Here is a 15,830-nt window from a genome sequence, read left to right as displayed (position 1 = left end):
GTGCAGAGCTTGTGGACCACTCCCAGGGCTGCTCCGACTGAGGCTATGATTGACAACTTGCTCTGCTGGATTAGTTTATTAGGCTGAGCCGGGTGTATGTTTGATGGAAAGTTGTTTGATTGTGTTTTTTTGTTCTGAGCTGGGAGAGCGATAGGTTTAGGTGCGCCAGAGCAGTCAGCAGTGCGGATGGCATCCCGGGAACTTGACATATAGCTGCTTCTTGCTTTATTCAGGTGCAGCTTATACTGGTCTCCTGATACCTGTTGTATGACTTCCTCTATTGTGCTATCATTGTGTATTTTTCCCCAACCTACGTCCTTGACTATTGTTTTCCTAACAATTTTGTATCTGCTGCCATCTTGGTTTTGAACCAGATATCCTGATTCTGCTTGTGCCTTGGTCTATTTCTCTGTTTGTTTGTCATCTGCTGTGATCACATACGCAGGTAATTTTGAGCAGGTGCCCTTGTGGGTTAGTGCATGGCCTGGCCAGTAGGCAGGGGCAGAGGTCATGGGTTAGTTTAGAGGTTCACACTCTTTCTCATTCTCATTCTTTACAAAAACAGGAATTCGGGTGCTAAATTAGGGACAGTAAGAAGTTACTAGCACAGAGTCTACTATGTCGCCATTTTTCTGAGGATCTTGTTGCTCCCTGTGATACCAGGCATATGGCAGATACAATTACATGCTGTTGTAGGCTTTGCCTGTGAGTTGTAAGGGATAGACCCCCAATTGATGCCAGCACTAAACATGGGTGTTTACGAGTTTATGACTTATTAGAAAGGATTAACACACACCTGAACTTTGCTTCCAGGTTTGGCCAAACCCAGTAGACCCGAGCAGGGCCCACACCAGGTTTCAGTAGGCCCCTGGGTGACAGAGCCTCAGTGGGCCCCTTTGCAGTGACCTCACGTGGCAGCATAAAAAATTCAGAAACTAAAACCTTCTCCTGTTTCCTAACATGTTCCCTAGTTTATCATCCCAAGCACCCCTACATGGTTATTTTATATACAGCCTCCTCACCCAATATGGATTCATTAGATACAGCCTCCCTCACCCCCATGAATTCCTTATGTACAGCCTTATGTGGGCCCCCCAGCACCTCGGGCCCGGCACTAGCCCAGTGCTGGCACCTGCCCTGGACCCCAACCCCCCGGGGTCTGCTCATCTTTATATATCTCAATATAATCCATTATACACTGGTGCTTCAAAGTTTGTGAATTCTTCAGAATTTAAAAAATATATTTGACCTAAAATGACAAGAGAAACTGAAATAAATCAAATACATGAGACTTATCAGATTTGGTTATTTATTGAGGACAATTATACAAAACTACGTGAACATTTTCCATCAATGGGATAAATATCGGAGGTGATGAGTCCCGTGTTTTATATAAAGGTCCAGCTTATCCTCAGTGTGACCTGTATGACCCTGGTCTGTACTAGACCCTATTACTGTAATGTATAGAGTGACATATACTATCAGTCCTAGGCCTCAAAGTCTAACCCATCCCCAGTGTAATTCTATCCTGTCCCGCCCCGACCTTCCATGACCACAGGAAAACAGGAAAGTCTGGTTCAAAGATCATTGTATCCACTTCCCTGACCCTGAATGGAGACGACCCCATAACCTGGGATCATGGTGCTGAGTGCTGCATCTGCCCTGCTCCTGCCCCCCGCCGTCATCCTGCTCATATACCTGCTGAAGTGGTGGAAGAGGGTGACCCTGAAGAACCTGCCCCCCGGACCCATGCCCCTGCCTGTCCTGGGGAACGCCCTACAGATCAGCACCACAGAGATGCCACGGGGCCTGATAAAGGTAAGGGTCACTATTTTTAGCATTTATTGTACATGTAAGCGAGAAATCGCATAAAACTCAAAGCTTCTTCTGCAGATCCAGTCTGTACAAAATGCAAATCTATCAGATTGCTAATCAGATGGTAAATAGTGTCCTATCTGCAGGCGGCATGTTATAGAGCAAGAGCAGCTGAGCAGATTGTACATAGTGTCCTATCTGCAGGCAGCATGTTACAGAGCAGGAGCAGCTGAGCAGATTGTACATAGGACACTATGTACAATCTGCTCAGCTGCTCCTGCTCTATAACATGCTGCCTGCAGATAGGACACTATCTGCAGGCAGCATGTTATAGAGCAGGAGGAGCTGTGCAGATTGTACATAGTGTCCTATCTGCAGGCAGCTTGTTATAGAGCAGGAGGAGCTCAGTAGATTGTACATAGTGTCTTATCTGCAGGCAGCATGTTATAGAGCAACAGGAGCTGAGCAGATTGTACATAGTGTCCTATCTGCAGGCAGCATGTTATAGAGCAGGAGGAGCTGAGCAGATTGTACATAGTGTCTTATCTGCAGGCAGCATGTTATAGAGCAGGAGGAGCTCAGTAGATTGTACATAGTGTCTTATCTGCAGGCAGTATGTTATAGAGCAGGAGGAGCTGAGCAGATTGTACATAGTGTCCTATCTGCAGGCAGCATGTTATAGAGCAACAGGAGCTGAGCAGATTGTACATAGTGTCCTATCTGCAGGCAGCATGTTATAGAGCAACAGGAGCTGAGCAGATTGTACATAGTGTCTTATATGCAGGCAGCATGTTATAGAGCAACAGAAGCTGAGCAGATTGTACATAGTGTCCTATCTGCAGGCAGCATGTTATGGAGCAGGAGGAGCTCAGTAGATTGTACATAGTGTCCTATCTGCAGGCAGCATGTTATAGAGCAAGAGGAGCTGAGCAGATTGTACATAGCGTCCTATCTGCAGGCAGCATGTTATAGAGCAAGAGGAGCTGAGCAGATTGTACATAGTGTCCTATCTGCAGGCAGCATGTTATAGAGCAGGGGGAGCTGAGCAGATTATACATAGTGTCCTATCTGCAGGCAGCATGTTATAGAGCAGGATGAGCTGTGCAGATTGTACATAGCGTCCTATCTGCAGGCAGCATGTTATAGAGCAGGAGGAGCTGAGCAGATTGTACATAGTGTCCTATCTGCAGGCAGCATGTTATAGAGCAACAGAAGCTGAGCAGATTGTACATAGTGTCCTATCTGCAGGCAGCATGTTATGGAGCAGGAGGAGCGAAGCAGATTGTACATAGTGTCCTATCCGCAGGCAGCATGTTATAGAGCAGGAGGAGCTGAGCAGATTGTACATAGTGTCCTATCCGCAGGCAGCATGTTATGGAGCAGGAGGAGCTCAGTAGATTGTACATAGTGTCTTATCTGCAGGCAGCATGTTATAGAGCAGCAGGAGCTGAGAAGATTGTACATAGTGTCCTATCTGCAGGCAGCATGTTATAGAGCAGGAGGAGCTGAGCAGATTGTACATAGTGTCCTATCTGCAGGCAGCATGTTATAGAGCAGGAGGAGCTGAGCAGATTGTACATAGTGTCCTATCTGCAGGCAGCATGTTATAGAGCAGGAGGAGCTGAGCAGATTGTACATATTATCCTATCTGCAGGCAGCATGTTATAGAGCAGGAGGAGTTGTGTGTATTGTACATAGTCCTATCTGCGGGTAGCATGTTATAGAGCAGGAGGAGCTGAGGAGATTGTACATATTATCCTATCTGCAGGCAGCATGTTATAGAGCAGGAGGAGCTGAGCAGATTGTACATAGTATCCTATCTGATAATCCATCTCTTTACAGCTAAGTGATACCTATGGACCTGTGTACACGACATATCTGGCTAACTATCGGGGGATCATACTCATTGGCTATGATGCTGTACGAGAAGCTCTGGTGGAGCACAGTGATGTATTTAGTGACCGAGGAAACTTAAAATTGAACGAAATATTGTTTAAAACTTATGGTAAGAGGCCAAAAATTATTTTGACATAAAAATGAACACATTCATAAACCACTTAATTTATTGTCAATGAAATTTGCAGATTTGAATGGGATTGAAGTAGAGTCATTGCAAGTGCAAGAGTATCTACCCATGTTCTATATGTGGAATATACCAGAATTTTAACATTCAAGGGCATCTACCACCAGGATGAAGGATTGTAAACCAAGCACACTGACATACTGGTGTTCTCCCGCTCTGGCAGGATCTGCTCATATTTTAGCTTCTTATGCCCTTGTTTTTACAAATAAAGGCTTTTTAAATTAACCAAATGAGGGCATAAGAAGCTAAAAGAAGAACGGATCCTGTCAGAGGACGTGCACACCTGTAGGTCAGTGTGCTTGGTTTACAATCCTTCATCCTGGTGATAGATGCCCTTTAAAGGAAAACTACCATCTGCTTTATGCATTGTGAACCAAACATACCTTGAGAATGCTGTAGCTACAGTGATGCAGAAACATATCTTGTTTAATCCCTGAACCGAGTGGTTTTGCTAAAAAAACAATTATACAATTATGATAATGAGACTCTGTCACTCCTGTGGCTGCCCTGCACTTCTCCTCTTACCCTAATTATGCTCTGCTCTAGAGAATGATGTAATCACTGTGTTGTGGCTGACAGGCAGAAGTAATCAATCACTGTACCATCCCCCGACTGCTGTGTATGAGTCATCCATCTCAGGTTGATTAGTCCTGTCTGGACAGTTCAGGAAGCTCCATGTTATGTGTTTATATATGGTAGGCAGCATGCAACCCAGCTTTCCCAAGGTCCTGAATTTTACAATAGTTTTTTTTAGCAAAACTACTCGGATCGGGGATTAAACAAGATATGTTTCTGCATCAGTGTAGCTACAGCATTCTCAAGGTGTGTGCTCCTATGAGCCATGTCCCAGGTTGTAGGTGCACCTATCTGCCTCCCTGTGCCCCCAAATCCAGCCTGCAGCCTCACTTACCTTCCCTTGCTCCAGTCCCCACACTCCGGCGCACAAGTCCCCACCTCCTAGTAGGTTCGCTCACCGCTCTGTAAGATTTAAATGGCCAGTGCGCTGATGATTGACCACCCCCTTTCTGTGTCTGCTGCCGGATCTTTGCGCTTAGTGCCCTAGAGAAGGCTTGCCCCTGATCCTATACACTGATATTGCAAATTCCAGTTTTGACCCTGGCTTTGTTCCGGAATTTGCTACTCTGCTACCAGCCCTGACCTTCTTTCTTGTACCTGACTCCGATCCCGTGCCGGCTCTCCTGGCCTCCAGCCTGTCCCGACCACGATCCTGTCTCAAGATTCTCTACTTCCCCTTGGGAAGTCCAACCCGGTTCTTGTGAAAACCGGTGGCCACTTAGATTCCGCTCCCAGGTGTTGGCTTAGGTCATCACTCGCGGTGGTTCAATGGGTCCACCACCCCTGGAGTCACAATGAATAAAAACAAATGGTAAATTTCCTTTAAAGGACGCCTACCACTAGGATGAAGCATTGCAAACCAAGCACACTGACATACTGGTGTGCGCCCCCTCTGGCAGGATCCTCTCTCCAAGCACACTCATACTCACACTCTTGTCTTGTTGCAGGAATCTCTTTGAGCAATGGAGAGAGGTGGAAAACAATGCGACGCTTCTCTCTTATGACCTTAAGAAGTTTTGGTCTGGGGAAGAGGAGTGTGGAGGAGCGAATCCAGGAGGAGGCCCAGTGCCTAGCGGAGAGATTCATGGAGCATAAAGGTATGATGGTAAATATAGTATGAGGGTGACAGAAATATATACACTACATAAGGCTGCTTAGACCGGCAATGGGGTTCCAGGTCTGTAAAATGATGACACTGGATGTCCAACGAGTTCCATGGACTAATAATTAACCAACAACTCTTCATTAACAAGCACTGGAGGCACCCAACAAGCTCTATCAACTTCGAATGAAAACCATAACATTGTGCCAACAATGTTGCACAGGATCCATGCTTGGTAGACTCCTGTCTTATGAAAACATCAACAGACTTGCCTTAAGTCTTCATAGGGACAGTAATCTGAAGTTGTGACCTACTTTTTAAAAAAAGCATTGAGGAGAAGTGCCACCAAAATTGTCCACTTCTCCACACCAAATGTCCTGGCCATACCACGGCAGATGGACCACTTCTTTCTTGCTGACATCTTCTCTGGGTCGTCCTGAAGTTACTATTTCCCGTGTTTCTTGTTGACACCAAACATCTGGCCATACTGTTTAATGCATGATCACAAAGTGTCTTCTGGCCAAAACCGTGAAGTCTTGGTTATTTATATAGTGTCTTTTGCCAAACCAGGAGGATAGGCAACTAGTAATATGTTTCTTTATGAAATTTTGGAGTTATAGTTTAAAGAGATTTTACAGGAGTCCTAGAAAAACCCCATGATAGCCAGAGCCAGGGTCTTAAAAAATAATTATATTTACCTAGTCACAATACTTCAGCAGTCTCCTGGTCTTCTGCAAATGTAGACATAGAGAAAGTGATGTCCCGGTTTTGCTGAGGCCCCGATCTGAAAAGCTTCTGGTAGTGTTGAGTGAACTCAAACTTCATTATAATTTTGGGGCCGGGCCCCGGTTGGGGTCAACAGACTCACCATTAAAAATTATGTACCACCGTTTTGGAAAGAATTGTTACTCTATGATGACTGGAAGTGTCAAAGTTCAGGAGAGTGCCGAAACACCGGAACTTAGAGCCCGGACCCTGAGAGGTTTCCAGGATTTCAGGAAAAGCCCTTCAAGTGTTTCATACATTGAGAGATATTGGGGCTCATTTACTAAGGGCCCAAATCGTGCATTTCCGTCCTAAATTTTTCAGTTTTGTGACAAATTCCGCCAGGGTTTTTGGCACTGTGATTGGATTTCAGCACAATTGCGGGGGCTTTCATGCGACAGAAATCTGGGGCGTGGCCATCGGACAACCCAACGGATTTTGAAAAACCGTGGAATTTAAAAAGCGATTTGTGTCACAAGATCAAGCACTTTCATGCACCAGGAAGAAGCAGGTGAACTCCGGTGGACCTCAGCGCAGCAGCGACACATGCAGGAACTCAGGCACATGACCTTAGTGAATCCCGGCAGAACCCGAATCCTCTTCGGAGAACGCGTCGCTGGGTCGCGACTGGACCAGGTAAGTAAATGAGCCCCATTATGACCATTGTATTTTATATTTAGGTTATATAAAGTTTATCAAATACATTTATTTTTACTCTTTGCAATTTTACAATCAGATTCTCTGTTTGATCCTAAATACTTGCTGGGGCTGGCCGTGTCCAATGTCATCTGCTCTATTGTGTTTGGTGAGCGATTTGACTATGAGGACAAGAAGTTCATGTCTCTTCTATCCTACATCAGAGAAATCTTCCGGCTTGTGAGTTCTGCCTCAGGACAGGTAATGAATTGCTAAAATGTTTTAACATCTTTTGTAAAATTTAAGATAGACAAACCCCCGGGTTCTGCATGAACTATGTACCATGATAGACAAACTGTTATTTTTAATATTTGAAGATTCCCTGAGGACTGGTTCTGTTCCACAGGACTAGCGCATAGCAAATGTGGTACCAATATACAAAAAAGGATCAAAAAGCAGTCCTGGAAACTACAGACCTGTGAGTCTAACTTCTGTTTTGAGGAAGTTTACCTCAGTGCTGCAGTAGCTGCTTCCTCTGCCTTAGCTGACAACCCTAGGAGTCCCATAGTTAGTTTATCTGATGGTTTCATGGCAGGATATGGCCTGCTGCTCCCTACTCACAGAGGAGGAGGTTGTGTGACAGTTCTCTTTATGTATGTAGCACAGTTAGATGTGTTCAGAACAGTGGATACATATGTCTCCTGCACAGAATAGTGAGGCACAAGATTTTCCCATTTCCTCCATCCCACTCTGTGATTTTACAACCTTTTTCTGTCTCTCTCTGCACCTCATGATGCAGCCCTTCCCCCACCTTGTCATCGCAGTATCAGCTCTGTGCAGATAAGCTATTAACCCTTTGTGCTCACACAACAAAGGCTGCAGACTTTATGCTACTTGTTTACTTATGATTTCTATCATGTATAACATGTTCCCTGCTCCTCCATGTGATGGAAGCTGCCAGGCTGTCACCATATACATCCTGTATGTGTACATTGGTCACATTGACTGTCTCTATCCCTGAAACAACCTAGAAATATTCATTTTGTAATTCATCATTTACCAATCTGATATTTTAGTTACTGAACATGTATCCAGATTTGATGAAGATGCTCCCTGGACCACATCAGAATTTATTTGTTCTTAGTCAAAATCTGAAGGATTTTGTCATGGACATGATCAGATCCCATCAAGAGACGTTAGACAAGAACTGTCCAAGGGACTTTATTGACTGTTTTCTCGTTAAGATGGAAGAGGTGAGATACATTTACAATGGACCCAATCCGGTTTGGTTTCAGTAAGTAAAGCCAAACATTGGAAAAAGGTGTAAAACATACAGTGTCATCTTCAGTAGAACATTCTTAAAGGGGAAGTGAAGACATTTCAAGTGTACATATATTTGGGTACATAATATTAAAGGGAACCTGTTAGCAGAAATTGACCTAATAAACCACTACCAGTATGTTGCCAAGCAGCTGAACACCTTCCAGAGCAGGTTTCTTTCATGATCCAGTGTAGTGGAATAATCCAGAAAATCAACTTTGAACTGAGATGAAAACTGGTTTTATGAAGTCAAGGAGGTGGAGAGTTTAACACTGAAGTCAAGCTCTCTCACTCTCTCACTGATGGTCCTGCATCCAAAGACATCACTAACCAGATCTCCTGAAGCCCAATGCATGATGTCAACCACAGAGGAGGAGGTGATCAGAGCTCCCCACCTTGACTTTAGTCTTAAACTCATCTGCCTCCTTAACTTTATACAACAAATTTACATCTCACTTCAAAGTAGATTTTCTAGATGATGCCACCACCGAGGTCCATGTAAAACACAAAAGCTAGAAAGTATCACAATGCTTGACAATATACTGGTAGTGGTTTAAGAGACCAAGTGCTGATGACAGGTTCCCGTTAATGAGTAACACTAGCTGGGTTTTATTATTCCTCTTGAACAGGGTGGTAGTTAGTGTGTTGGGTGGGTATGTGGAATGGACCACAGGATGATCCAAGCTCTAATCCAGTCGGTTTAGAAGGTACATGCTGTGACTGGGTGGTTGTGTTGAAAATAGGTTAATGTTCCTCACTTTTGGCTGGTCTACTATTCAATTCGGTGAATGGCTTAGTCTGTATCAGATTGCAGAAAGCAATAACCAAATACTTTAATCTTCCAGGAAAAAAATAATCCAAACACGGAGTTCCACATGGACAATTTACAGGGGACGGTTATTGACCTGTTTTTTGCTGGGACAGAGACTACAAGTATGACACTAACATACGCTTTCCTGGTCCTCCTGAAGTACCCTGAGATACAAGGTAACATTGCACTTCATGTACAACTAAGTCTCTTTGTGATGACCAACCAAAAATGTTCTAAAATGTCTCCTGAGCCTCAGAGATCAGCCGTAACTCACATGGAGGACCACATCTAGGCCTACATGTTACTACTACTTGGCTGTTCATATCCATATGCACTAATCTAAACATCCTTAACCCACTTCTTTAATTGTTCTTTGTGCCAAAATGTTTCCATACTTGTTTTGCGTTTTCTGCTTCTTTATTGATTTTCTCATAGAGCTTTTTACTTTCAGATAAGGTCCAGAGAGAGATTGATGACGTAATTGGCCAAGAACGTCTTCCGTCAGCAGAAGACAGGCCCAAGATGCCATATACCGATGCTGTTTGTCATGAAATCCACAGATTTGCAGATATAGTACCACTGGGGTTACTACATGAGGCCAGCAGAGATACAACATTCAGAGGGTATTATGTTCCAAAGGTCAGTCAATTGGGAGGGATGCTGGAGTCTACGACAAGTTTTGTAGCACCAACAAAAGGGAAATTAGGTATTAGGTACAGAATGGGTGAAATGGCTATATAACACATAGAAATGAGGATTTTAGCTACCCTCTATTTATACATTGGGATGCTGGAAGACATCCATTCTAAATACCCACAATTCCCTTAGACTACTATTATTTGAGACTAATTTTAATTCAACATTTAACTTCTAGGCTGCAATGGAATTTTTAACTTGAAACAATTAAACAAGTCCATAGACACCCCAACAATTAAACTGTATTTTAGTAATATGTAAATCAACTGCAGAGGCTACTGGGGCGTGTACTAGCCTGGCCGGGCACTGGGAGCTGAGGCTACTCGAAGCCCCTGTAACCTCTGCAGTTGGTAGGTTTCCTTTAGAAGATTTTTTTAAAAGTTGATGACGCTGACTTTGTGCAACTTGTTTTGTGTATTACCTGCTATTTATTTGGACATAAATGGCCTCCCCAGGTGATAAAACTTGACTAAAGTCTAATAAATCCTGGAGGGCTGCCAGTATGAACCCAGATTACATGCAGGTCCAATGCACTTTCTAATGTAGGACATGTTGATTTACAGTAGGACATGTTGAAAATCATTATATTGAGTTTCAACTAGATGATTTTCATGACATATAACTTCCCTGTGTATTTGCTGTATAGTTGTCATTAGCTGTGAATATTGAGCCACTGGCCGTGATGTCCTGAGCACCAACAACTTGATTCTTTGGTGTCACAGCGGGAGGTTGATATAAGGGATTAATCAAGACTAGGGACCGGCTAGTTCAGGTCCATAGCAAACATTACGAATTTAGTCTCTGAACCCATACTTCAGCCAGAACTTCGGGTGTTTGGTCTCTACCACGGGATTACCCGCGATCAGTGCTGACACCAATTGTAGGTGCTAATCTACAATGTTAGCACCTACAATAGCACCTGCCGTCACATTTAACACAGGCACATTCTTTCCCGCAGCATTTGAAGAGTTGACACACACTTTTTTTTAAGGTTCGGCCTAACTCTCCGAAACCAAAGCAGATTGGGTCCACTCATCCCTAGTCAGGATACTACCAAATGAAAGTCCAGCCCTGTCGATTGTGTTGTGGGAAGCTGTAAATCCTTGGCCTGTATTTGGCATTTATTTAAAGTAGGACTCATCTCTATCAATATCCATGCTTATGTCCTACGTTTCTCCAATATAGTCTCCTTTACCAAGTCAAAATATTACTACACAACATTATGTATGAGTGAATCCATCAGACTCAACGCCCAACAAAAGTCTAGTTGCCAGGACCCAAATTGGTCTATAAAGGGAGCAGTGGATGTGTCGAAGCTATAAGTCATCTACCTAGTCTGTTGTTTCCCTATTCTAACCCCCACCCTATGAAGTCAACACACTCACTAATGCAGTAGATGTTATATACTCTACATCTCTAATGCATCCAATATTAATATTAAACTGATGCCAGTGTCCTGATGGTGGACGCCGGGCACTTGATAATAGCCAACAAACGCGTCAAGAAAATGTCTCGTATAAAAAGATAAAGCTCCTCCCACTCCCATCCATTCTGTGATGTCACCACGGAAGTCCATTGGGGCAGGCCAGGTGACCAATTATGCTCCGGGTATGGAGTGGCCAATCATGAAGCTTTCATCACTAAGGAGTCTCCATGCTGTAAAGCCAATAGGTAAGTAATTCATCTGAGCAGGATCAACTTTCTTACAACATCAGATCGCTTCCAAGCATAACCAGAGATCAATCTCCGTAAATACATAAGGCTTGTCTAAACCAGCTCACCAACCATACCAAAGCCAACCATAGCGAATAATAATAAGGATGGACAAAGCTATATAGCAGCACGGAGTAGCCAGATGTAGTATAATAAAGTCCACATGCCAATGGTGTAAGTTTATACACCCCAATGTGTGACAACAATATGGTATATACTGTACGAAGATACTTCTAAAGGACTGTCCATCCTCTTGTAAGTTTATTAAAGATTAAAATGTCCTAAGATAACCAAGAGGCTTCTATTAAGGATCAATCTATCCCTAAAAATCCAAATGATCAAGGGAGAAAGGTGCGGTCAGCCAATAAACTGGGCAAAGGATATCGCATCATTCAGACCGTCATATTTTAGGAAGGTCCACCTCGGACGTCACATGTACCCATGTAAAACTAACCACTCATGGGGGGTCTCCTAGCTTTCAGTGGAAGATGTAATCAGTCAGACAGTTTTGATAGATGGTGATACATATGTTTGACATCATTGTACACATTTTTAAATATACATTAATGCTAGAAATTACGACTTATGCCCAGATGTTCTCCATTTTATATTTTAGGGAACCCTGGTCATTCCAGTCCTGTCATCTGTCTTGAAGGATCCCAAATATTTTAAGGATCCTGACTTGTTTGACCCTGGACATTTTCTAGATGAGAATGGAAAGTTTAAGAAGAATGAGGCCTTTATGCCATTTTCAACAGGTAGTCACTTATCTTGCTCTTGATTTTGGGGCCCTCACAAAATGCTATTCGGGCTTATGGACCTTTTACAAGGGACATCTCTGGCAATGCTCTAAGAAGTAGAGTGAAGGTTACGATCAATAACTGAGTGGCTTTTTAATGGTAGACCCAGCCTATCCCCAAACTGTATATCTACAGTTTCTAGACCTCAATCTACCACGAGCCTCTCAGGTTGCCACTTCTTTGGAACTCCTTATAGCTTTAGTGATACACATTGTTGTGGTTGCTTTGTTTGTTGACTTGATTCTAATCAGTGATCCATCTTCATTGTTTTTTGACTTTCCCATTTTCTGTCCTCTTAGGAAAACGCCTGTGTATGGGAGAAGGTCTGGCTCGTACAGAAGTCTTCCTGTTTCTTACCACTATATTGCAGAAATTTACACTGAAAACCACCACGGACAAGAAGAACATAAAGATCACACCAGAACCCAACACCAATGGAACCAGACCTCAACCCTATAAGATGTGTGCAGTTCCCAGATGAGGGGACACACCGTAACTTTATGGAATCCTTATTATTTTTATTTTTTTATTTATGGAGACCCAGTCACTCCGTGGTGCTGTACAGTCAATAAGGGGTTCACATACATTACATCAAAATGAGAAAAAAGTACAAAATACAAAAATTACAGAGATCTGGAACAAGCGGAACAAGGACCCTGCCCTTAAGGGCTTATAATTTATATGTGAGTGCAGACAGAGACATGAGGTGAGGGAGCAGAGCCGATATTGGGGCAGATTTACTTACCCGGTCCATTCGCGATCCAGCGGCGCGTTCTCTGCGGTGGATTCGGGTCCGGCCGGGATTCATCAAGGTAGTTCCTCCGCCGTCCACCAGGTGGCACTGCTGCGCTGAAGTTCCCCGGAGGCTCGCTGGAATGCCCTGAAATACACCGGCCTATACCTGGTGAAGGTAAGTGTAATTTTCGCGACACATTTTTTGTCTTAAATGCGGCGGTTTTTCCGAACCCGTCGGGTTTTCGTTCGGCCACGCCCCCCGATTTCCGTCGCGTGCATGCCAGCGCCGATGCGCCACAATCCGATCACGTGCGCCAAAATCCTGGAGCAATTCAGGGAAAATCAGCGCAAATCGGAAATATTCGGGTAACACGTCGGGAAAACGCAAATCGGGCCCTTAGTAAATGACCCCCAGTGTGTATTGTAGGTGATCCTGAACAGGTGGGTTTTCAGGTGAGGTTTGCAGGTTTGGAAGGCGGGGGACAGTCTGATAGAGGTAGAGGGGGGATTTGGTAGAGGGGAGATGCACAGGAGAAGTCCTGGAGACAATTGTTAGAAGAGTGAATGTTAATAGACTGAAGCAGAACGTCCTGTGAGGAGCAGATGAATTCAGAGATATATGGAGGGGATGGGTTGTAGACGGCTTTGTAAGTCATGGATTCATGTGCACAACCAGTGGAGAGACTGGCAGAGAGGAAGTGAGGAGACAGATGGATTAGCAGGGTGGCAGAGTTAAGGATAGATTGGAGGCCCGTTAGTTGGGAGACCACAGAAAAGAATGTTGCAGTAGACCCCACAGTTGAGGAAGGGTCGAATATGAGAAATGTTCTTAAGATGGATGTGGCAGGTTGTAGTAAGGGCCTGGATGTGAGGCTTAAGGGTAAAGCAGAGTCAAATATATATTAAATAATAGAAAGATCCCGGCACTCGCAAATGCTGATATTTCAAGTTTTAATATGCATCACTGCAATAACATCAATAGGAGGAAACGCGTTTTCGGCTCTGCACACGAGCCTTTATCAACCATAAACTAACAATGGTAACGAATACACTTAAATAGGAAGACGTTCCTCACATACCCTGCCCACTGACGTCACATCCTTCCGGAATCCCATGGTCCGAGGTGTGACGTAGTGATTCAGGTGTTCACATCATTTTGGGTGCGTTTCTAGGGAAAAATATAAAACAAAACAATAAGTACAAAGAACATAAGTTTGAGAGAACAATACAAAAAACAGGTAAGACATCGGAAAATCAGAAATCAAAGTAAACCCGAGAGGTCATAGTCTCGATTTAAACCCTTTGGTTCAAGTGTATTGAGTACGTGTATCCAGTATGCCTCACGGCGACGGAGAAGGACTTTGACATTGCCGCCCCTCCTGGGGACTTCTATCTGTTCTAGCACTTGAAATTTAAGTTGGGCAATGGTATGTTTTCGCTGGTGGAAATGGTAAGGGATAGGTAACAATTCATTCCTGCACCTGATGGTCGATTTATGTTTATTAATACGTGTTTTTATCGGTTGCATCGTTTCACCGATATACAGGTAGCCACAAGGGCATTTAATTAAGTAAATCACATTGTTAGAATTACAGGTATAGAAACCCTGAATTTTGAACTGTTGTCCGGTGTGAGGATGGTAAACCGTGTCTCCTTTTATTACGTTGGAACATTCTGAACATGTTAAACACGGGAATGTCCCTTTTCTCTGGGTAGCCAAGAACACTTGTCTAGGTACTTTAGTGCTCCCACCCATGTCTGCACGTATCAGTTTATTGTATAATGATGGTGCTTTTTTATTGCAAATCAATGGGGGGTTATTAAATTCCTGTATATTAGGATATGATGTCCTTAGAATATGCCAATGTTTCTTGACTACGGCATCAATCTTACCATTAAAAGGGTGGTATTGATGGCTAAACACAATTCTTTTGCTCTTATCGGTTGAAGGTGTAGTGGTACCCCTAATGGCAGTAGCACGTGCCTCCTTCAAAAGATGTTGGGGGTAACCTCTATCATGAAATCTGAGTTCCATCTCATCTAATCTCTTGTTTTTGGTGACTTCATCAGAGACAATTCTGCACACTCTTTGAAATTGTGACTTCGGTACTGACCTTTTAGTCGGATGTGGATGGTTACTCCTATAGTGCAGAACACTATTTCTATCTGTGTTTTTTCTAAATAGGTCTGTACCAAGTGTACCATCTGTGTTTTTATACACCATCGTATCGAGAAAACTAATTTCCTTAGTGCTGCTAGTCATGGTGAATTGTAGTTCACCTCGAATTGAATTGAGGTGTAGTAGGAACTCATCAAGGGTCTCCTGTGGCCCCGCCCAAACGCAGAAGACGTCATCTATAAATCGTCGCCAAACTTTGGCGTACTGCATGAACAAAATGTTGTTAAACACAAAATCCTCTTCAAAAGCTATCATATAGCAATTTGCGTAGGGCGGAGCCACATTCGACCCCATGGCCGTCCCCCTCTTTTGCAAATAGTACTCATCTTGAATCAAGAAGTAATTATCTGATAGTACTATATTGAGCATCTCCAATAGGAATTCTCTTAGACCAACTGTAATAGATGAATCTTGACATAACATCCTCTCTACTGCAGCACTACCTAGCGTATGTTTAATTGAGGTATACAGACTGACGACATCGATCGTAACCAGTAAATCAGATGGGGTGATGTTATCCAGTTCTTTGATGATGTTAAGGAATGATGTAGTGTCTAATATAAAGGAGAGGCTCTGTTTAACATAGGGGGTTAATATTT

At 43.5% G+C, this 15,830-nt stretch overlaps 1 protein-coding gene across 1 annotated transcript; it reads left to right on the top strand.

The window, feature by feature from the left end:
- Positions 1 to 1,478: 1,478 nt before the first annotated feature.
- Positions 1,479 to 13,950, top strand: LOC140077753 (cytochrome P450 2G1-like). The gene is made up of 9 exons (XM_072125194.1): positions 1,479 to 1,818; positions 3,658 to 3,820; positions 5,422 to 5,571; positions 7,078 to 7,238; positions 8,054 to 8,230; positions 9,143 to 9,284; positions 9,560 to 9,747; positions 12,134 to 12,275; positions 12,617 to 13,950. The coding sequence occupies exons 1-9, from the start codon at positions 1,639 to 1,641 to the stop codon at positions 12,796 to 12,798; spliced, it is 1,485 nt and encodes a 494-aa protein (XP_071981295.1). The 5' UTR covers positions 1,479 to 1,638; the 3' UTR covers positions 12,799 to 13,950.
- Positions 13,951 to 15,830: the final 1,880 nt, after the last annotated feature.

This window comes from Engystomops pustulosus, chromosome 9, assembly GCF_040894005.1.
Source record: "Engystomops pustulosus chromosome 9, aEngPut4.maternal, whole genome shotgun sequence".
Classification (NCBI taxonomy): Eukaryota; Metazoa; Chordata; class Amphibia; order Anura; family Leptodactylidae; genus Engystomops; species Engystomops pustulosus.
This window is presented reverse-complemented; position numbering and strand designations above follow the sequence as displayed.